This window comes from Strix aluco, chromosome 23 (genome assembly GCF_031877795.1).
Source record: "Strix aluco isolate bStrAlu1 chromosome 23, bStrAlu1.hap1, whole genome shotgun sequence".
Lineage (NCBI taxonomy): Eukaryota > Metazoa > Chordata > Aves > Strigiformes > Strigidae > Strix > Strix aluco.
The window spans coordinates 1,437,182-1,458,809 of record NC_133953.1 but is presented as its reverse complement, the minus strand read 5'-3'; the positions used below and the strand labels follow the sequence as shown (position 1 = coordinate 1,458,809).

Here is a 21,628-nt window from a genome sequence, read left to right as displayed (position 1 = left end):
CCACCACCTTTTGGGATGTGGTCTGCTGAGGTCAGGGCTAATGGATGTGATGCGGAGGAAAAGGTGCCTGAGACGTGAACTTCTGTGCAGCCAAGTGTCTTGGAACAAGCTCGTGGTGAGAAAAACAAGTTTTCGAAGCATTCCCTTTGGCGTCGGGCGGATTCCCCCTGAGCCTTGCCCGTCGGTGTCGGGCTCTGTGTCCCCTCCTGCAGCCACAGAACTGCCCGTGGGCTAGCGGGGTGGCTAGTGGGGACAGAGGGCACGGAGATGGGGGGGGTGTCCCGATGCTGAGCCCCAGCCTCGGCCCGCCCCATCCTCCCGGCAGCAGTGCCACCACCATTGGTGGCACTTCGCCCCTTTCCAGAGGTGGCCCCGGGGCAGCTCCAGCGCTCCCGGGACACCCCCGCAGGGCGCCGAGCCCCCCCCGAGCAGGGGACACGGAGGTGGGGGGGGCACACGACGGGGTGGTCCGGACCAAGCCCCCCCCCCCCGCTGCCGGGCGGGGCGGTGGAAGAATGCGCGGCGGGTTTGGCGCGGAGCAAAGCGCGGAGGAGGGCGCAGCGCGGCCCCGCCCGGCGCGGCCCCGCCCGGCTCCGCTCGCCCTCCGCGGGGGCGGCCAGAGCGGGGCCGCTGCGGGGAGCAGGGACCGCGCAGCTCCGCGCCGCTCCTCAGCCATGGCCCCGGGCTCGCCCGCCGCCCGCCGCCGCGCCGGGCCGCGCCTGCTGGGAGCGCTGCTGGGTAAGGGGGGGGCACCGGGGGGCGCCGGGGGGCACCGGGGACCCGCTCCTCCCCCGCCCCGGGCTGCGCCCCGGGGGACCCCGCGGGGGCACCTCCGGCTGCCCGGCGCGGGGTGGCACCGCGGGCAGCCCCCCGGCTTCCCGCCGCCCCCTCGCCTTCCCAAGGCGGGGTGACCCTTGCGGAGCCCCCCCCTCCTCCGTGGGCGCTCCGCACCGGCCCCCGCTGCGCCGCTCGGATGAGTTTCCCGGCCCCGGGCGCCGAGGATAAGTGACTTGGCCAAGGTGACTTCGCAGCCGAGTCGGAGGGCGCTGACGTCCCGGCTGCGGCCGCTGACACCGCCAGAGCTTTCTCCTGCCGGCGCTGCGGCTGCGCCCCGCTTTGCCCGGCTCCGCTGCGCTGCTCGGGGACGGGGCCGCTGCCTGCCCGCTGCCGGGACCGGGGAGCCGCGGCCGGGAGGCGACGCGCTGCTTCAGCCGCCAGCACACCCGCCGACAGGTCATTCTCTTTTACAGTTCATCTTCTCAACCAACCATCCGCATGCGCTTCCCCCGGCGCGGGGCCGAGCCCGTGCTGCGGGGCCGCTGCTTGGAGCATGACGCCCGGGCCGGTGTCCGGGGGTGCCCGAGATCCCCCCCCCCGCCAGCTGCGGGGGCCGAGCCCTCCCGTTGCAGCCCTGGGGGTTGGTTCTGAGGCACCCGCACCGGCCCCCGCGCACCCCGCACCGGCCCCACGCACCCGCATCGCTCCCGCGCACCCGCATCGCTCCCGCGCACCGCCCGCACTCCTGCTCGCAGGGATCGTCCTTGCGTCGACGGGCACGGGGAGCCTGGAACCAGGGGCTGCTTTTGCAGCGCAGCTCCCTTGCGAGGCGTTTTGGAGGGCAGAGCTCTTAAGTTTGTTTTAAGTGAGCTGGAGACACGAAAAGACACGTAAGTACCCGACTCCCTGCAGGATCTGGGGGCTGGCACCCAGCTGGCTGCAGTGGGAGCTGCCCTCGGCGGGGGGCTGGCAGTGGGGCAGTAGGAGAGACTCGGGAGATGCTGGAGACCAGGGTGCTTGGGGGTCTGGGGTCCAGGAGGTGGGCACCGCACCCCCCAGGCCGCTTGGGTGGGCTGGGAGCCTGGGGGGGGGTGGATGGGAAGGGGAGAGGGGTCCGGGCAGGTCTCTGGGGCTGTGCCTGTCAGGGATGCGCTCCAGGGAGTGGCAGCAGCAGGCTCCTGCCTGTGCCAGGGAGGCACAGCACAGCTGCGCCGTCGGTGCCCGCGGGGAGGGCACATGTCCTGCCCCGGAGCACGTCCCGCCTGGGCTGGGGCTGGCCCGGGAGCTGCTCCCTCCTGACCCCGGGGAGAGGAGCCAGGCCGGCTCGGCAGGCCCGGCTTGCTGGCTGTGCCAGGAGGTCACTGACCTCGATGGGCAGTGAAAGTCTTGGTAGAGCAGCTTTCTCACAGATGGCAGAGGTGTCCCGGGGCTTTTCAGGTGAATCCTGCGTGCCCTTTCTGTTCGGACAGTGCTTCCCAGACCAGGTTCCTGACAGGCTGCAGAAAAAGTGGGGGGTGCCAGCAGCCCGTGGGGGGAAGGTCTTGCTCTGGGCCCTGGCCTGGGTCGGGGGGCTGTTGCTGCTGGGGCTGGCGCCCGGCCTGCACACCCAGCGCTACGGCACGTGGCTCGGTGGCTCTGGGACCCCTCGTCTGGGGGCTTGTCCCAGGAACTCGCCCTCTGTGAGAGCAAAGAGCAGGCAGCCAGGGCTCTGGCAGCAGCAAGAGTGGCTGCTCTCCTTCCCTGGGGGAAGGTTTGTGCCCGCAGGCATGGGAGGGGGCCTGGAGCCCCCCCCTCCCCGAGCCGCTTGCCCTGTGCACTGAAGCTTGGTGCGAAGCGTGGCAGCTTTGGGCACATGGACAAGTAACGGTGGCAGCTGGTGTGGCAGGTCCAGTCAGGAATCTCCCAGCCTCCCAACGTGTTTTCCTCTGCACTTTATTTAGTGGTAGCATACCAAGTCTGTCTTCCTGAGATCACAGCATGACAGGAACAAGATCAGCCTCCGTTTACCCCACACATTCAATTGAGATTACGTTCATGACATTGTAACAGTGGCAGACAGGATTAAAGGTGTTAAAAGCTGCAAGGAGTTGTCTTTCCCGTAAGTAACTGTCCGCCTGCAGCACCCTGCCTGCTCAGGCATACCTGCAGAGCCAGGCATGCCTCTGCCAAATCTTACTCCAGGCAGCAGCACGATCCCCCGGGGCACTTCGGGCTGTGAAGTCCCCTCCATAGCATCCCCAGGGCTGGCCTTTGAGCCCAACTACTGCGGGAGACCTCCGTCTGGTGGGAGCCACTCCCCAGTGTTACCTAAAGCCTCTCAAGCAAAATGAAAAGTGCTTCTTTGTAAAGTGGAGGAACTCCTTCCCTGCAGTGCTTGCAATGCAGCACTGCAGCAGGGCCCGAAGCCCAGGATGCAGGGCTCTCGGGCTTGGCTTGGGCTGCGACGTGCCTGGGGAGCTGTTAGCACCGGCATGTGTGGGAGAATAAATCAGCAGCTGAAGCGGCTGCAGAGAAACGCGAATCTGAAGCTGACGGCAGCGTATCCGAGTTAAGGTGCCAGTGGAGCTGGGGACTGGCTTGTAGCTGTGGGAAGAGCTGTGTACCCCGTGTTTCGGTTGTCCCCATGCCCAGGGAAAGCTTTGAGGGGACGGCTGGCTCCCTTGGGTGGCTGAGGGCTGGGAAAGGGGAGCGCAGCGCCTTGCTGGGTTGTATCACATCTTGGCCACACCACATCATACAAGCGGGACGGGGCCCCGATGGGATGGGGATGGGGAGGGGGGCTGATCCCCTGGAGCAGAGCACCCCTGTGCCCCCTGGAAGGGCTTGCGTGGACGCTGCTGGCCCAGCCCGGCGCGCAGGGCTGCAGTGCCAGTCCCCTGCGTGGGACCCCGGCAGCTCTCAGGCTCTTGCAGCTGGGCTTGTACCTGCTCCTCGACGCGTTTCTCCCTGCTAATGGGGAGGAGAGGAGCGGGAGAGCTGCGTGCTGCAGTTTGAAGGTCATCTGTCAGCTACAGCAGGAGCCGACGCTCCCTGCAAGGCGGGCGTGAGGGGGTGCCGTGCCGGAGAGCCCGCGCCTGGCGTGGGGGCCGGGCGGCGTGGCAGGCGGCCAGGGCAGCGATGCTCATTAGTGCTCCAGCACCCTGCTTGAAGAACAGAGCGCTCTGCTTTGCTTTGGGCTTTTTTTTCCCCCTTTAAAGTTTAGCTGAAGGCCTTGTGGCTAACGTGCAAATCAGGGCTTTCATTCGCCTGCTTTATCCGTGGTGATATTACGGTTCCCTTTGAATCCGCGCTGTGTCTGGGTGCCAGCCAGCCCCTGCCGTTCCTCCAGGAGCAGGTCCCCTGTCCCTGCTGAGCTCCCCGGGGCCGAGGACAGGCGCGTTTGCTCCCGCCATGACAGCCTGCTGGGACGAGGGGTGACAAACACGTCCCTGGGCTCTGGGAGAGGGGGAGCGCTGGGCTCGTGCCCCTGTGCTGAGGCTGCGAGGAGGAGGAGGAGGAGGAGGATGCCGTGGGTCCCTGGTGGAGCTGGGAGCAGGACCTAGAGGGGGTGATGGCCAAGCCCCCCACATGCTCCCTGGGAGGGGATCCCCACTGCAGCCAATGCTGCAGCTGGAGGCCAGGCTGCGTGGGGGAGAAGGAAGGGGTCCCTCCTGCGGTGGGGGAGAGGGGGTCCCTCCCGCGCACCCTTCTCCTCCCTGTCCCCTCTGCCCTGAGGGTGCAGGTCGGCAGCAGAGCCCTGCAGCACGTGGGGCTGTGTACCTGTGCCGTGTCCTCACTCTCTTCTCCCCTCTCCCTGCCAGGTTTGCACGTCTTGGCCATCGCCTTCGCCCTGGAGGTGTCGGTGGGGAAGACCAACACTGTGATGGCTCTGAATAACTCCAATGTCCTGCTGCCCTGCATCTTCACCACCTGCATAGGCTTTCAGGACCTGGACTTCACATGGTATTTCAACTTGACAGAGATGGTGGGTTGCTCTCTGGTCTTTGCCTGTTTTCCTGGTAGGTCCTTTTGTACTTTCCCAGCACTGCAGGTCTCGCAGAGTTCCCTTTCTCCTCTTGCAGGATGGCCACCCCTCCAAGTGTCTCCCACTCAGGGGGACGGGGCTGTGCAAACAGGGTCACTCAAATGCACATCTGTGCTTTTGGCACAAAGCTGTTCTGGATTTTCTGCTGCCCACAGGCCCATTTCTTTTCAGAAATTGGTCATAGACTGGCTGTTCGGCAAGTCTACACTTTGGGCAAAATATGGTTAATTTTCTCCTCCTGTGCTTGCTCTGAAATACTAAAGGTTCTGTACAGATTTGCTTCCTGCTGGGAAGGAGGGCTGGGTTAGAGCAGGTCTGTCCTCGCAGGCTGGCCAGCCCTGGGTGGCCCTAGAGCAAAGAGACTCTGCCCCGGGGTCCTCCCGTGTGGTCTGTAACATCGCTGCAGGGCAGCTCAGACTGATTGTTGCTTCCTGGGGGCTGTGTGTCAGGTCCCCTCCACGGCCACCCCGGCTTTGACAGGACGTGCCGGGATGCTTGGCCCGGTGTGTCTGTGCGTGCGGCGCTGGGGCCGGGCACCGGCGGGAGAACCTGAGCCTTTCCCTCAGCGGGGGCTGGCGGGAGCCCGGCTGACCCCACGTCCCTGCCTCTGCAGATTTACCACGGCAAGATAAAGAGCAAAGCCTCGGAGCCCATCCTCGTGGAACGCAACCCCCGGGTTGAGTTCGTCGGCTCGACGACCGGGAAGGACAACAACATCTCCATCGTCCTGAAGAACGTGGAGTTCAGCGATGCTGGGAGGTACACCTGCCACGTCAAGAACCCCAAGGAGAAGAAGGCGCAGCACAACGCCACCATCATCCTCACGGTGGTCCAGCAGAGTAAGTGCCGGCTGGGGCAGCGGGGACGCAGACCCCCCTGACCCCACCTTGGCTCACGGCTGTGCCGGTGCCCGGAGTGTCCTGGCCTCTGGGAGGTAGTTGGCATCCCCTAAGGGTGAGGCTTGGCCTCGTGCCCCTCTGCAGTGGGATGCTGGAGGGGTCGCTGCTTTTCAGGGGGTGTCTGTGCATCTGGGTGCTCTCTGCTTCCCTCCCGGGGCCCCTCAGCACCTTCTCTCCTGCAGTGGTGGAGGCAGACAACACTGTGACGCTCATCATCGTGAGCATCGTGGGGGGGCTCATCGGCCTCCTCATCCTCTTCATGCTCGTCAAGAGGGTTGTCCTGTTCATCATCAAGAAGACCCAGGATGGGAAGTGAGTGCAGGGGCCGGTCCCAGCACCCTTCGGCGGGTGCTGCCCGGGGCTGGGGTCGTGGCGAGAGGGGCCGGGGGGGGCCGGGGGCTGTCAGCTGGCTGTGTGCTCTCCCCCAGGAAGGAGTGTCTGGTGAGCTCCTCGGGGAACGACAACACCGAGAACGGCTTGGCTGGCTCCAAGGCGGAACAAAAAGCACCACCAAAGGCATGAAGCAGCGGCGCCCCGAGCCCCGGCCCGCCCAGCAGCGGGGAGGCTGGGCAGGGGGACAAGCCTTTCCCTTTTGTTTTCTTGCCAAACTGCCAACGCTTGAGACATGTTTCTATTACACACGTGCCTGCAACCTGCACTGCTTCTCGGAAAAGACTTCGGCTGCCGTGGGGACTGGGAGCTGCTTGCGGACTCGGACTGGGATGCTGCCGGGACAGAGCGAGCCGCCCGCTCCTCTCCAAGCGAAGGCAAGAGGGTGCCAGGCGGGCAGGGAAGGGGCCGGGTGCTGGGGAGCACCCTGCCCTGCAGCCGAGGGTGCTGTGCCACTGGCGCTGCGCTCCCGGGGGTACCGGCGTGCCTGGGGGGGTGCGGGCTGCGAGGTCTTGGGGCGTCTTGTCTGCGTCCGGGGGTGCTGAGCTGGGGCGGGCAGCCGCTGCCTGCCCCACGCGGAAGATTTCTGGAGCAGAGCGAGGATGCACGAAACTCGCCGTAGAGACAGAGGCTCCTGCCTTGGCTGCGTTTCTCGTGGGTCCGGCACGGGAGGAAGGGAGGCGTGGGGCTGTTGTGACGGGGCTTGGTTTCAGCTCTCCTGTTACACACACTTGAGAACCAAATCAGTGGAAGGCCCCTTGCTGTCAGGGCTGTCATCTCCTCCCAGTGAGCGGCCGCGCTCCGGCGGGGCAGGCTGGCCCGAGGTGCCCCGGTCCCTCCCATGGCGGGGCTGGGGGCACTGGCAGCCAGGGCTGGCCGTGTCCTGGGGTCGCTGCCGGCCCGCGCCAGGAGCACGCTGGCGTGAAGCTTCACGCTCGCTTTGTCCCTGCGCAGGGCCGTGCCCCGGGGGCAGTGGGGGGCTTCCCCCCCAGGCAGCCTTCTCGGGAGGTGCTCCCGGGTTGGTGCTGCCGCTGCTCCTGCTCCTCCTCCCCTCCCTTTAAAGCTCAGCACTCAGAGCAGCGATGCTTTCGATGCTGACTCGCCAAGGCTTAACTCGTTACGCGAATGTTTTTTATATTAGACTCCAGTGGGAAAACGGCTGGTTGTGTTTCCCTTTCTCCTGAGGAAGACTGTGGCACTCCATCCGCAATGCAGGGAGGGAGCACGGTCGAGCCCTGGTGAGGGGAGCCGGGCTGGGGCTGTGCCGGCCCGCTCCCGGGCCTGCCACCGGCCCACTGGGTGACCTTGGGCAAGTCACTCTGCCTCCCCGTGCCTCAGTTTCCCCATCTGTAAAATGGGGATAATAATACTGCTCTACCTCACAGGGGTGGTTGTGAGGCTTCCTTGGCTAACATTGGTAAAGTGCTTTGAGATCCTCGGGTGAGGGGTGCCACAGAAAGCCAGAGGGTCTTTGCGAAGGATACCTGCAGTGGGGATCCGGGCAACCCAGCCCCCCTCCCAAGGGCCGTAGCAGGACGTCAGACGTGAAGGGAATGAGCTGGTCCTACAACTGAAGTTGAGAACATCCTTTACAATGTGATTTGTTCCCTATTTCCCCTTTATTTGTGGGTGTCTGTCAGTGAAGCTACAGGACAGGCAGCTCCCCCATCCCCACTCAAAATTGAGAATCAAAGCTGAGCCCTGATTTCCCCAGCTGCGGGGGCTTGTACCCCGCCAGAGGTGCCGGACTGGAAGGGAGGCGAGGATTTGGTAGGCAAGGCAAATGCGGAAAGGTTGGGTGCTCCCGCTGTGGAGACTGTTGTGGGAGAGGTAGGACCTCGCCTGCCCGCTTGCGGGGACGGTGGCACAGAGAGCACCCTGCAGCCTTCACCCGGGTGCACGGCTGGCTGGCTGCGCGCACGCTGGGTGCAGGGGCACCGCCAGAGCGGGGCCTCGCCTTTGGGACAGGAGTCGGGTCCAGGCACCCAGCCCTAGGCAGGTTTCCTTGGCTGCTGGTTAGACGGGCAAGTGGGAGTCAGGTCCCCGGGATCCCGGTCCCCTCTCTGAGGATCCAAGGGACCCTCAGGCAAATCACTTGACTTCTCTGTGCTTCCGTTTCCCCACCTGTAAAGTGGGGACCGTAAATCTGACCTACCTCACAGGAGGTGTGAGGCTCCCTGCATCGCTTTGCAAAGTGCTCAGAGATCCTGGGCGAAAGGCACTCTGGAAATGCCAAGGATCGTTAACATGCCATTGTCACACGTGAGCGTCAGGGCAGGAAGGCGTGAGACCTCCCAGTTGCCCCAGGAGACCCCCCCAGCCCATCCTTGGAGGAGACCTCCCGCAGGAGAGGACAGTGAGGGGAGGAAGGGATTTTTTTTAAAGAACTATTTTTAGCTGTCCTAACCTGTTGGCCTTTTTTAGACGGTACCTGGACACCGTTCCACTTACCACAGGATATGCAATGCTGTACTATGCATGGATTACTCCTCTGGCTTGATGGACAAAGTCAACATAACCAGTTTCTGAAATGTAACTCTATACACATACGTGTGCGGGTGCTGCACGCAGCGGAGGGGAGCGGGCTGGTCGGGGAGCTTGTGCCAGCTCCTGCGGGGTCCCTGCTGTCACAGGGGCTCGGGGGGGTCCGCAGAGGCTTTCTGGGGCACGTGGGGGAGAAGGCCCTGCCGGGGGTGCGTGCTGCGACAGACACGTATGTGTATAAGCACATACAAATACACGTAGGAGATACCTGCAAATAAACACGGATGTGTACAACATGCTGTGTGATGACTTACAGCACCTTTTTGCACTGTAGAGGTTTAGTTAGCTTTGCCTTGAATGAAATAAAGTTTATGTTTACTAGAGAAACTCGCTCTCGTTTGGGTTGCTGTCAGTGTCTGCTTAGGCTGACCATGACCCCCCTGGGCCGCGTTGCATGGCAATGGCCCTGATTTCTACTGGGGCTGAAGCTACAGCGGTCCACGCAGAGCTTTCTTCCCTGTGTGAAGGAACAGCTTGTTCACAAGAGCCTGCAAATAAACCCTGGGAAGGGTGTGGGGACAGCGGCTCCGGCACAGCGCAGGGTCTTGCAAAAAATACCCCTGGAAGCAACAGGGACAAAGCCTTCAGAGGATGCGTGAAAAAACAAATACTTTTAATGGGGATACTCTACGGCACAAACAGGAGGGAGCAAACAGCAGCTCAGCCCCACAGGAGCCTTCCTGCCACAGCGGGGCCAGCACAGGGCAATAAATTAATCTTTCTCCGGAAGGGAGCTTGAGCCGGTCAGATTCCTTCCCGCTATCGGTGGCCGTCGCTCTGAGCTGCCCTTTGCCTCCTCAGCTGGCCTCTGGCACGCTAAGTCACAGCGTGGCAGCGAGGGTTTGGGAGGCACCTCTCACCTTCCGTGGCTTCAGATCCGTTTCCCAGCTGCTGCCAGAGCCGAGACAGCCGAGCACGTAGGGATGGGGAGGGGGGCTTGGGGAGAGAGGAGGGACCTGGCCCAGCAGGTCTCACAGCTCCGACTGGAAGGAGAGAGGGAGAGAAGAAATTGCAAGCTTTGATAGGGCAGCTGAAACTAGGAGGAAAAGAGCGTTGTGTCCTTAAGGAGCTGGCTTAGCTCCTGCGCAGAGCCGGAGGGGGCTGGCTGCCCGCAGCCCCAGCCCCACAGCCTGCCACGCTGCACCCCGCCGGGGCCGTTCCCCTCTGTGCAGAGCCGCTGAGGGGACCCTGACCCTTCCCGACCGCCCCCCCCAAAACCTGCGTGACGCAGCAGCGGTGGCAGCGGTACGGCACTGACCCTCCGGACGGCGTAGATCCAGTTGAGGTAGGCACGGACGCTGGTGTAGACACCGGGTGTGCTGGGCGTCCCGCAGCCCTGGCCCCAGCTGACGATGCCCACCACCTGCCAGTGCCCCCCCGAGTACAGCAGGGGCCCGCCGCTGTCCCCCTGCGAAGGACAAAGCGTCTGAGTGGGCGCTGAGGAGCCCCCGGCACGGCAGGTGCCGGTGCCCACAGCTCCAGCCTGCAGCCGTTTCCCTCCAGGACAGCTCGTCCCTGGAAGGGGCTGTTTCACTGAGGGGTGCAGACCGACCCCCCCCGTTTCTGGAGCAGGCCCCCCCCACCTGGCAGGTGTCCACCCCGCCCTGGGGCAGGCCGGCACACAGCATCTTCTCGGTGACCTCCCCGTGGTAGGCGGCCAGGTTGCAGCTCTCCTTGTCTACGAGTTTCACCTCCGCCTGCTGCAGGCTCTCCGACAGTTTCCCTGCACAACGTGGGGCTGCTCAGAGGGGCCCCCCAGCAGCCACGAGCCCACTGGCCCATCTCCTCCAGCACGTGGTGCTGGGGGACTCTGCCCTCACCCCCGGGGCAGCCCCCGTCGCAGCCGGGCACGGTGCTGGCCCCACGCTGTCCCACTCACCGTGCTCCTGCGTGTAGCCCCAGCCCAGCACCCACAGGGATGTGCCCGGCACCAGCTCCTCGTCAAAATAGGGCAGGCAGATGGGCTTGCTGCTGTCTGGAAGGGAGAGGTGAGGCGCCGGGGGGGCTGGGCAGGCGCGGGGGAAAGGTGCCCCTGCCTGGAGTGGCCAGGGCCATGCGCCAGCTGGGCACCCAGCTCCCTGCTGCGCTCTCGGCAAGGCACCGCTCATGCGTGGCCCCCTCTGCACCACTGCTTGGTGCCCATGGACCGTGGCCACCTGGGGCATTGCACTCCTAGCCCACTCCTCGGTGCCATCAGCAGACACTTGGGACTCTTGCTCCAAGGAGGTGCATGCCACTTCTCACCTGAGACACGCAGGGGAGACCGCAGCTTCACCAGGGCGATGTCATTGTCCTTGGGAGACGCGGGCATCACCTCAGCCAGGAAGACCTTCTCCACAGCGAGCGTGGCGGTGCCTGAGAGGAGGTCGGAGCCGGCCATGACACGCCAGCTCTGAATGACGGGGTTGTTCCTGTGCACAGACACGTCTGTTACTGCTCCCCTCTTTCCCCTCCGTGACTCTGCGGTGGGGACGGGCGCCAAAGCCCTGCCTAGGCGCTGCCCTGCTCAGCATCAGTCAGCTGCATTGGCCCAAGGGGCACAAAGCCCCGCGCAGACCTGCTCATTATGGGGCAGTTAAGCAACACGTGGCGTAAAGCCAGAGGGTCTTGGCCTCGAGTAGCCAGCCCAGCCCTGGTACATCGGGGCCAGCTGAGCGGCGCGCGGCAGCGGGGATGTCGCTGACTCACTTGAAGCAGTGCGCTGCCGTCAGGACCCAGCCGGGGTCGATGATGCTGCCCCCGCAGATGTGCTCCCTCCTGTACTGCAAGCTGACCTGCCAGGGCCACGTCTCGATGGCGGCCGGGCTCCCACCCAGCACGCGCGGAGCCCTCGTGGTCTCCCCGCAGTCTTCTGCCAGTCGGCCGAGCGGCAACAAAGCGACATGTCAGCGGTGGGGAAGAGAAAGCGCCCGCTCTACCCTCCTCCATCCTCGGGGGTGAGCAGGGGTGGAGGCTCCCGTGCCTCTCAGGAAGGGCAGCATGGCCCAGGTGCCTCACCCCCCCCCCCCCCCCCGCCCGACGCTGCCTGGGGCACCCCTTCGTGCTTTTTGTTCCCCGTTTGCACCTCATCCCCAGGGTTGCCAAAATGGGCTCATCCCTTCCTTGCCTCCTCCAGCCCACCAGGCAGATTAGTTTAATCAGGGTAATTCATCAGCAAAAGTAAACCCACCCAGGCAGCTGGTTAAGCCTCTCTTAGGTGTTTGGTTTGTGGGAGGTTTATACTGGCTTAACAAGAAGGCTAGCAGTAATTAAAGACAACTTTTTTGATGAAAGCAGTGCGGGACCCGGGGAGGACCAGGGCTTGGGCCAGAGCAGAGCTCCTGGGGCCGCAGCGTGGCACACGGGGCCGTGCCAGGAACAAGGACCTGGAGCAGCACGAGGCCCTGTGTGCCCACAAGGTGCAAACAGCATCATGATACTTACTGGAACAAAAGAGCGAAACAACCCATCCAGAGAGGCATTTCCTGCAAGAGGGAGGAAAAGGGCTGGATTCGGCAGGGGAGAGGCTCCAGCCCTGCGGCCACACACGGCAGCTCCCGTGCAGGGTGAGGGGCACGGCAGCCACCCCTGCACAGCCCCAGCACTCACCTGCCCGGCTCGGGCATCTGGAAGCTGCCGTTGCTCAGCACGACCTCGCGGGGAGGCAGGGGCTGCCCTGCGCCCACCTCCACCGCCCGGAAAGTGGGGGTGCTGAAAGACACGGGGGGGCACAGGTCGGCAAGCGCACCCTGGGGCGTGCAGTCCCAGGCACGCTACCAGCGGGGCATGGATGCTGGGAGAGGATCAGCACTGGTGCCTGAGCACCTCCGGGAGCCTGGAAACTTGATGGGTTTGGCTCAGACTAAGCCAAAGATGGTATAAACCAGTTCCAAAACTTCAGGGGCTGAAGCTTTACAAGTAGGTCCTAAATGTTGGCCCCTGGCCCCACCAAAGAGCTGGTGAGGTGGGGAGGAAGAGGGAGCTTAGGAAGGGACAGCGGACCCTGCGCCAGCGAGTAAGAGAAAGACCCCATAGGAAAAGGGGGTTCCTTGGGACAGGGACACAGGAGTGCCAAAAGAGGGGAGTGCCACAGCCCTGAAGGGCCGGGGGCAGGATGAGGGTGCTGGCCCCTGAGCCCAGGACCAGGGCCAGGAGCGTACTGAAGGAAGGGAGATTATTCCCTGCTGTGCAGGGAGGTGTGGGGCTCCCAGGGGACCTCAGGGCTGTCCCTGCGGATACCTCTGGGGCCTGTGTTCAAAGGCTCAGTCCCTGCTATTCTGGAACTGGAAAATACCATCTTGGGCCCAGCTTAGGCTCCTAGAGGAGCTCAAGCACCAGAACCCATCTTCTCCCTAGTATACGTCTAACTTAAGTCAAAGTCTCCCTTAATCCTGGGCTGACAGCGAACATGCAGCGCCAGCAAGCTACTTCCCCAGATTTTGGCTTTAACCAGCTTTAGTTGAATGCAGCACCACAAACACGAGGCAGACACCGCTCGGTGACGTGGAGCTGCACTGCAGTTGCAAGGACCCAGCTCTGCCCACAGCTGTGCAGCACCCACTCCCAGCACCCACCCCCAGCCGGCTGCTGCTCTCCTGGGGCTTTGGAAGGGGAGCGTGGTGCCCTGCACCCCTCCCCGGGAGAGCTGCATCGGCAGCAAGAACCCGGCTGAGCTCCGCACATGCCCCAGGAGGGGCTGCAGTGGTGGGGGGAGCCCCCGCGGGGCGGGTGACTGTGGGTAGGTGGGGTGAGGTGAGGGGTAGGAGCAGGGCAGGGTGCCCGCGGGCTGGGGACAGAGCAGGGGACACTGGCACGGTGCTGTGCGGACGGGGGAAGCTGCCAGGGCTGCTAGTGCAGGGAGCAGCCGGCTCCTCGCGACGCACAAAGCGCTCTGCGTGGTGGGGATGGACTGAACCCATTAGCGCCGAGCTCCAGGTGCTTTGTAAGTGCACAGAGCCCTGCTCCGACAGAGCTCTCATGGGAGAGCCCGGATAAAGCAGGCAAGAGGCTGTGGAGAAAGCAGCCACGTACCTCCTGTAGCCCATCTGCTCGCAGGCTGCTTTCGCCAGCACCAGGTTGAAGTGATCGTGGCAGATGCAGGACCAGGCTCCAGTGTCCCTGTTAAGCACCTGAAGGATGGATCTGTCTTTGGAAACGCGGGCTGGAGACAGACACAGAGTCAGCTTTAGCAGGGTGACTTTAGCAGGCGGGAGCTTGCTGCAGTAGCCCAGCCCCTCCAGGGCTCTAGCAGGGTGTCCTGGACTCACCCCCAGCTGGTGGCCCCTCGGGGACCCACTGGGGACAGTTGGCCTCGTCCTCGCCCTGCAGACAGTCCACTTGCCCGTCACACACCTGCTGCAGCGGCACCAGCTTCAGGGGCTGCTTGCAGAAGAAGTAGTGGTAGTCCAGGTAAACCTTGACTAGAGGGAAAGGGGGAGCTCAGCGCTGAGCTCGCGCTGCTGGCCAGGTCCTGGCTGAGCCCTGGGGCCAGAGCCATGTCTGCCGAGCCGTGACTGTGCCCAGCAGCGGCAGGAGGAGGGGGGAGAGGAGAGCAGGAGCCATACCCAGGAACCCGACCGTAACCAGGCAGGCGAGGCTGAGCACCGCTGCCAGGACGGGGATGCCGATCCGCTTGAAGGACTCCAGCGCCGTGGAGGCTTTGCGCCTTGTGCTGGGACCTGCAACGCAGAGAAGCGTGGCCCTGTGTCACCGGGCCCAGCCTGGCAGCACCCGCGCTCCCGGCTCCCATCGGCATTACCTCTGCCATTCAACCGCTCGGAGGCTAAATCCTGCAAACCAGAGGGGAAAAGCAGTTACCGAGCTGAAACTTCAGCCCAAAAGCAGGTGGGAAGGATCTGCAGCAGTGTGGCTAGCTGGCGATTCCCACACCAGCCCAGAGGCTGCTCTCTCCCTCCCTGGCTTGCTCGAGGCCCACCAGGAGAATTAGTGGGGAAACTGCCCCAACCTACAGCTGTGGTGGCTTTAGAGCAGCTGGGGATGGAGGTGGCAGCGGGGGGGCGGCACGTCCTGATGCGATAGCGCTTGGCTCTGCTGTCACCTGGGATCATCGCTGTGTTGTTCCCATGGACACCACCTGTGCAGTTCCAGTAACTGGCTATTAACGTTACAGAGTTACGGCCTTGAATGCACCAGGGGCTTAAGGAGTCAGAGCCGTTAGGAGAGGCACTTGCTGATGTGCCGAGAACCCCTGAGTCAAAATACACGCGCTCTGCAGGGCTGAGCCACCCAGACATGGCACGACAGGGTTGGATTCTTCGGCTGGCCCGGCGTGGGGTCAGAAAACGAGTGGCTCAGCCCGAGTCCTTCCCAGCGGTGCTGGAGCTGCTGGAGAAACCAGCTCGGCCCATGGGAACAAGTGCTGCCAGGGCGGGGAGGGCGGGCTGTGCCGCTGCTAGGACACGCAGCAAACACAGCTCCGGTAGCCGTCAGCGCGGGAGCAAGTGATGAATAAGGCTCGATCCCGCTTGATCGCTTCGATACTATTTTCCTGTACTATCTTCTCGTATGAGAGATGCCCAACTGCGGCAGGAAAGGTCCCGTGAGCTGCACCAGCCGCTGCTGAAGGAGCTGCCCCTGTCCTTGGTGGGCAGGTTGGTGCTGGGCGATCAGGGCCCCTCTGCAGGGGTTTCAGGTGGACACTCGATGATTCTGTTGCCCTGTTTTGCAGCTGTGGTTGTGCCACGCTGTTGAGAGCTGCTTCCTGGCAGCTTGCGGTTTGAAAGTGTGCTCCTGCCCTGCTGAGGCTGCGGAAAGCAGCACACTTGCTTCTCCCTTGAATGCCCTTCCAGCCCTGAGCCAGCTCTTTGCCTTTGCTGTTGCTTCTGGACTCCACCGTGAGAGGCAAGACGAGCTTTTTGCAGGGCCCGGACCCAGCATGAACAGAGGTAAGGGAGATTAAAAACACTGCAATAAACCCCCAGATCCAGGAGCATGATTCAGGAGAATGCTTTGCTCATTTGGGTGCTGAGCTGCGGGAGCTTTTCCCTGGGCAGCAGAAGGCTGCTGACAATTGCATTCCTTGGCTCTCTGCAATCTGGGAGGTTGGGGCTTTGAAGAACAGGGGTGCGGGGAGAGCAGGGACACGGTGAGGCTGCGAAGGGGCCGTGCTCCCGCCCGGGGCTGGCAGGAGGGAGTGGTGGAGCCCTCCCTCCCTGGGCGCTGTGTTCGGGCATGTGTAGCCATGCACAAAGACTCTACCAGCAGGATTTTACAGGCAAGTGCCAAGCGATTATTTGTGGGTTAACACACAAAGATAGCCTGGATTTAATGTGCTGCCAGCTCAGCGGTTGCTGCCCCTCGCCCAGCCAGGAAACGTTGCCTCCCCATCATGGCCCTGCTGCACGGCTTGGGCTGCCGGTTTCAGCTGCTCCCCAGCCCAGGAACACGAAGTGACCTCTGCAGGGCAGGACCAGATCCTGCCCGGTGCTGGCAGGGCCGTGGGCATGTGGCTGTGCCCCAGCATGCAGCTGTCTGGCTCTTTTGAGGAAATGCCAGAGGCCTTTCTCCAAGTCACTGGGCTTGTCTGGCACCGATGCCGAGCGTGGGCAAGTCGTGGCGAGCACCCGGCCCCTGGATGGGCCCTGCACAGCCTCTCGGGTCTTTGCGGCTCCCGTGAGGGCACTGCAGTGCTACCAGGGGATCCCAGCTGTGGATCAGCTCCCGGTGGTGCTGAGCCCGGCTCCTGGTGGCAGGGAGCTGTGGGAGCAGGGTGGGAAGGGGAGCGTGTCTGCCGGACCTCCCATCTCGGCTGCCCTTGCCAAGGTGCTTATCTGCAGCACCGGGTGCCTGCAGAAGCCCTGGGAGTTTTGTAACACCGGCTCGGCTTGCTCCTGGACGGCACCTACATCCTCCAGCACAGGCAGCCGAGGGCACGTGGGGCTGGTCCTTCCTCATGCTGACCTCTTGTGTCACCATGGGCCCGGGCCGGGCATGGCCCCGATAATGGGATCCTAACGGTTCCCTGCAGGAACGGTCCTGGAGCTCCTCCAGGCTCCAGGGCACGGCCGGGGCTCTGCGGCCGAGGGGCACCGCAGCTGCCCCCGCCTGCCCATGAGCTGCCTGTACTTGTGCCCATCATGTCTCTGGTGTCGGGCTCCTTTCTGACAACCCTGTGCAGGTCTGGTGCGGATGCAGGTGGGAGACATCGTGCTGCCTTCCCACACAGAGAAGGTACTGTCCATTGTTGATTTTTTTTTTTTTTTTTTTTGCATTCTCTCTAGTCCATGAACCTCCTCTGTTTCAAACAGATTCACAGCTTGGAGCTGCCCCAGGGGCTGCCTCTCCATGTCCACCCATTTGCTCTCAAACCACCCTACAGGCAAGAGGTGCACTGGTTAAATTCAAAGCAAGGCAAGAGCGGTGCCAGCTCCTGCGTGGAGTGGAAGCACGTGATTTCCTGGAGAACTTGAGGCTACCATAACTAATTGAGCTCCCTTTCCGTATTCTCTGGAAGCACGTTGATGTCGCTATGGCCAGCCTGCACTCCAGCTCTGCAGATGCTGGCCCACAAGCCACGGGCTCCCAATGAAGTTCTGCACCCGCGCCATCCGAGCAGGCTTGGGCAGCCAGGGTGCCATCGGCCTCTTGCCGTCTGCCCCCACGGTGTGTGGCTGAAAGGCTCTGGGGGGCACTGGGTCACTGCGCCAGCCGCTCCCGAGTGAGGGAGGTGGGATGTTCCTGTGCAAAGCCCAGCTTCAGAGGGCGCAGGGTGCTGGGGTCCGGGGCTGACTCCTTGGCTGCATGGGGTTTAACCCATGGGGATGTGTAGCTGCTGCTGCCTGCACCCCCGAGGGGATGATGTCCCAGTGAATCGCTGGTGGAGGGGTTTACGGTGCCCAGTAAGCCAGGCCGTACGTGGCTGCCCTGTTAGGGAAGTCTTTTCCTCCTAGGGAGGGACTGCATGCCAGCCTGGGGTTTGGTGGCCACGGCTTTACTTGCAAAAGGCGCTGCAGGAAGCCGAGCCAAGCGTGTCCCTTGTGCTGAGCAGAGGGACCAGCAGTCCCACCGTGGGAGCTGCGCTGGGCTCAGGGGCGCGAGGGTCTTGCCTAAGTTCTTCCTAAGAACCATCCCCTTCTCGGGGTGGGGGGATAAGACGCTCCAGAAGGACACATTCCCCTTGGTGAGCAGACTTGCAAGACACACAGCATTACTTGTCTGCTCCCCAGTCTGGGAGGGGGCCAAGCCACAGAGAAATGTGGGAGCAGGAGCTCGTGGGGGTAGCCAAGTGCTGTATCCAACAGCAATGGTGGGGTGTTGAGAGAGACGGGTAAAATCCTTCCCCGCTCGCATGCTGCGGGGACTAGGGCTGGGGAGCAGAAGCAATTTTGAGCCCGGGCTGCCTCCTCAGCGGTAAATTGCTCCTGGCAGAGCCCAGCTGCGAGGGAGGGGGTAGAGCTGGGGGCAAAGCTCTCGGTAACTCACCATGTTCCTCCAGTTCTGACGTGGTCTTCTGCCCGCAGAAACCCGGCAAATCTCCTCCAGTCGGGACACGGGAGGCTGGGGGTGCCCCTCTGCCCAGGGAGCCAGGCCAGCGATGCTCCCACCCTGCTGCTCTGCCCGCCCTGTCCTCACACTGGGGCAGGACCGCCCAAGCACTCCTTAAAACCCGCAGCAGGAGTTGTGAAACAGGAATTAGGATTTGTATTGTAATAGAACACCGGTCTATCAGCAGCACCATCACCTGCAATAGTTTCCTGAGCATCTGCCACCGGAGGGTGACTCACCTGCGGAGCTGCTGTCACTAAATAGTTTATCAGAAGTGAACTGACTGACAGAGCAGGATTTTTCCTGCTCCTCTCCTGATGATAAGAGAAACCACAGTCGTCCCGCTCTTTGTCCATCTCTTCCGCGTTGCACCGAGTTGTTTTTAAACAGAGGTTTTAGTAGGTGGAGGAGGAAAGGAGAAGAGTTTATGCATGAGGTTACCGGGCCACTCCACACTCCCGTGTCTCAGGTCACTCGGTCTGTGTGTCCCAGCGCAGCCCCAGGTCGCGGCGGGCGGGTGCTCCTGGCAGCGCCCCAGTGAAATCAAAAGGAAGGTGAGCGGGTGCCCGTGGCGGTTACCTCTGGGGTTGCCGTGCGGGCTGGGGGCCACGGGCAGCCCCGGCAGTGGCTCATCAGGCACAGGCAGGCACAGCTGGTGTCCTGGGCAGGCTGACTGCAGTCGTTGCTCACTGGTGGGAGCGGGGTGCCCACCCCTGCCCAGCAGTTGTGACAGTGGGCACCCCGCCAGGCTGGGCAGGGCAGAGGTTTGAGCGTGGCCCCTCCAGGCTCCCTTACCTGACCGCTGCGACAAACCTTCCTCTTTCTCTCTGGCTTTTGTCCCTGCTGTGGCACAGCCGTGCTGTGGCAATGCTGATGGCTGGTTCCTGCACCACTGGGGTGCTCCTGGGCTGTTTATGGAGATTTCCAGAGCTATCCCTGCGGATGCGCTGGGCTCGGTGCCGAGGCTGGGTCTGCAAGTGGGGGATGGCGGTGCAAGCCCAGGGCTGGCCATGCCCTTCTCTCACAACCCCCCGTCCCTTTGCAGAGCAGCTGCCCTGGGCTGTCTGAGCTCAGGGATGTTGCACAAGGTGGGGCTGGCAGGGGTGGGTGGGGAGAGGAGCTCTTACAGCCCCTGAGCCCTGTTTCGGGAAGGTGCTGGGCCTGTAGGCAGGAGCTGAGGTGGCTCATAGAGCTGTGCACGTCTCTGATGGGCTACGCGTCCAGGAATAATCGCTCTGGGACGAAGAGCAGCTTGCTTCAGTGCGCTGCTGGCAGCACTACTGGACAGGGCGGGCACGTAGGTTTAGGCATGTGGGAGCCACTTGGTCCAGCTGGGCCAATGTCGGTGCAGGAAGGGTGCTGGGGTCAGGGAGTCTGCGGGCTGCAGTCGGCCTCGCTGGCAGCTGGCTGGGAAGCCCGGCCGTGTGCAGGCTCACGCTGGAAGTGGTGGGTGTGCAGGCTTTGCCGAGCAGCTAATTACCCTCTTCTCCTTTTGTAATCAAGCTTTCCCAACAGTCGGGGAGAGCTGCTGCTGCCAGGTGTGTGCACGGTGCCAGTGGGGAGGCTGCGGAGCATCCCGGACCGGCAGCTCCTGGGCCGGGGAGCCGTGCTGTCCCTGTGCCAGCTCGCCCCTGCCGCTCTGGGGAGAGCGGGCAGCGTGACCCGGTCGCCTGACCAGGGATCCTGGCATCTGCGCATGGCTCTGCAGGTAAGGGACACACTCCCCACGCTCGCCGGTGAGGATCCAGCCCCTGTGGGAGGTGTGGGACCTCGGCAGGGTGCAGTCTCGACTCCTGCCCACACGGTCCGTGCGATGCCCTGAGACCACGGGATGGAGGGTGGGCAGCGGCAGCTGGCAGGTCCAGCCACAGGCTTTGTGCAGGAGGATGCCCAGCGCTGCAGTGGGAGCTTTCTGCTTGCAAACTGGTTGAAGGGGCTGTGCCCAGCAGCGGGGAGCTGGGCAGAGAACTTGTGTCCTGGCATGCCTCGGTGGGTCCTGGCCAGGGCAGCGCCAGCAAACAGCTGTGTGGGCACCAGATGCAGCATCAGATGCAGCCCGGTGGAGCAGCTGTCCTGTCCAGTCGGGGCACGCCTGTCTCTTGTCAGGGAACAAACTGGGACTTAAAAGCAAAAGCAGCTCAAGAGACGGGTGCTGACAGGCCAGCAAGGATCGGGCAGAGGCTCTGGAACAAGCTCAGTCCCACATGTCCAGCACCATCTGCACAGCTGCAGCCCTGTGCCGTGCCACAGAGACCCCCCCGAGTGTGAGCAGCCTTCCCCGAGCACCCCAGTGCCAGCCCCAGGCACCCCACGGCCGGGCAGGAGCACGGCGGGGAGTGGCTCTTCCTCCTCTGAGGTTAAGCGAAGGCTTTGAGGAACCAGCTGAAGTTTGCAGATGTTATGTCACAGCTCCACTTGCCTTCGGGGCTTTGCTTCCTGGAGTGCAGCTGCATTTCCAGCCTGTCACCCTTCCCTGGCCTCTTGCACGCCGAGTCGCCCTGGCATGACACAGGCAGCCCGGCTCTGTCTAGGGTCAGGCAGGGCTCAGGCAGGGCTCAGGCAGGGCTAGCCCGGGGCTCAGCGTGGCTGCCAGCCTCCCAGAGCCACATGGACACGCACCCTGTCCCTCTCCGCTGTCCGGTGAGGAGCCAACCTGGCCTCTCCGAGTTGAGTGCTGCCAGGGTCAGGGGGTCTGCAGTGCCCATCACCCCCTCTGCGTCCCACCAGCATCTCCACATGTCCCAGGCGTCACCCCCGGATCTCGGTGCCGAAATGCTCGCTCCTGGGGAGGCTGCACGGTGTCTTGGCTCCTGCCTGGGCCGCCTGCGCTGCGGCACGCAGGGTCGGAGGCTGCACCTGGCAAAGCCTGAACAGAGAGGAGGTTCCCGGGGGAGAGGGATTGTTTCCCCTGGCTGCTCGCTTTCCAAATGTTAATGGTGATCCCTCTGCTACCTTCCACCTGCAGCCACGGGAGATGGTTTCTGCCACTTTCCGCAAGCAGGCGGTGATTGCCGCCTAACCCCTCGGCTCGGGGCTTTGAGAAGGTGATGGAATACAGCCGTCTTGCACTGGGAGGTGTCTGTGGTTGGGGGCAGCGGGTGGGGGACACCCTGTCACCCTGTGGTCCCGCCCTCCCTGTGGGTGCCCTCGCCCTGCACAGGGCTGTGTCCCCAGGCACCCACGCCCGGGCTCTGTGTGGGACCCTGCCCCTCTCCCGGCTGCTGCTCTTTGCCAGGAGGTGTCAGTCAGAGGATACAGCCACTCGGGCACCCTGCCAGGGCCAGACACCCCTATGTCCAGGGTGTCCCTGCCCCTTGGGCTCACAGTGTTCCCAGTTCAACCTGTGCCAGGGTCCATGTCCCTGCGGGCAGCGGGCGGGCAGAGCTCCCCCACAGCAGCCACCCTGTGGGGGTGGGGAGGCTGGGCTGGGGCACGGGCGATGCGCCATCCCTCGCCCGAGGAGCGATGTCTGCTGGAGCTCCTCTGCTTTCTCCCCGGGGAACCAGTCGAA

General features: G+C 63.4%; 2 protein-coding genes across 3 annotated transcripts; one reads left to right on the top strand and one right to left on the bottom strand.

Moving 5' to 3' along the window:
- The first annotated feature begins 632 nt into the window (after positions 1-632).
- SCN4B (sodium voltage-gated channel beta subunit 4) lies at positions 633-8,961 on the top strand. 2 transcript variants are annotated; one of them, XM_074848716.1, is made up of 5 exons: positions 633-738; positions 4,578-4,741; positions 5,415-5,640; positions 5,883-6,012; positions 6,129-8,961. In XM_074848716.1, exons 1-5 carry the CDS (start codon positions 675-677, stop codon positions 6,220-6,222), a joined length of 678 nt encoding a protein of 225 aa, XP_074704817.1. In that variant the 5' UTR covers positions 633-674; the 3' UTR covers positions 6,223-8,961. The 2 variants fall into 2 exon arrangements, with proteins under 2 accessions (XP_074704817.1, XP_074704818.1); XM_074848717.1 differs by lacking the exon at positions 633-738 and adding an exon at positions 1,199-1,233.
- Positions 8,962-9,605: 644 nt separating this feature from the next.
- Positions 9,606-18,310, bottom strand: TMPRSS4 (transmembrane serine protease 4). The gene is given in 15 exon segments (XM_074848825.1): positions 9,606-9,617; positions 9,893-10,042; positions 10,218-10,357; positions 10,514-10,609; positions 10,879-11,045; positions 11,323-11,482; positions 12,058-12,098; positions 12,223-12,324; positions 13,645-13,774; positions 13,881-14,033; positions 14,178-14,291; positions 14,372-14,402; positions 18,055-18,080; positions 18,083-18,106; positions 18,109-18,310. Coding segments are annotated over 15 exon segments (1,548 nt in total).
- Between the last annotated feature and the right edge of the window lie 3,318 nt (positions 18,311-21,628).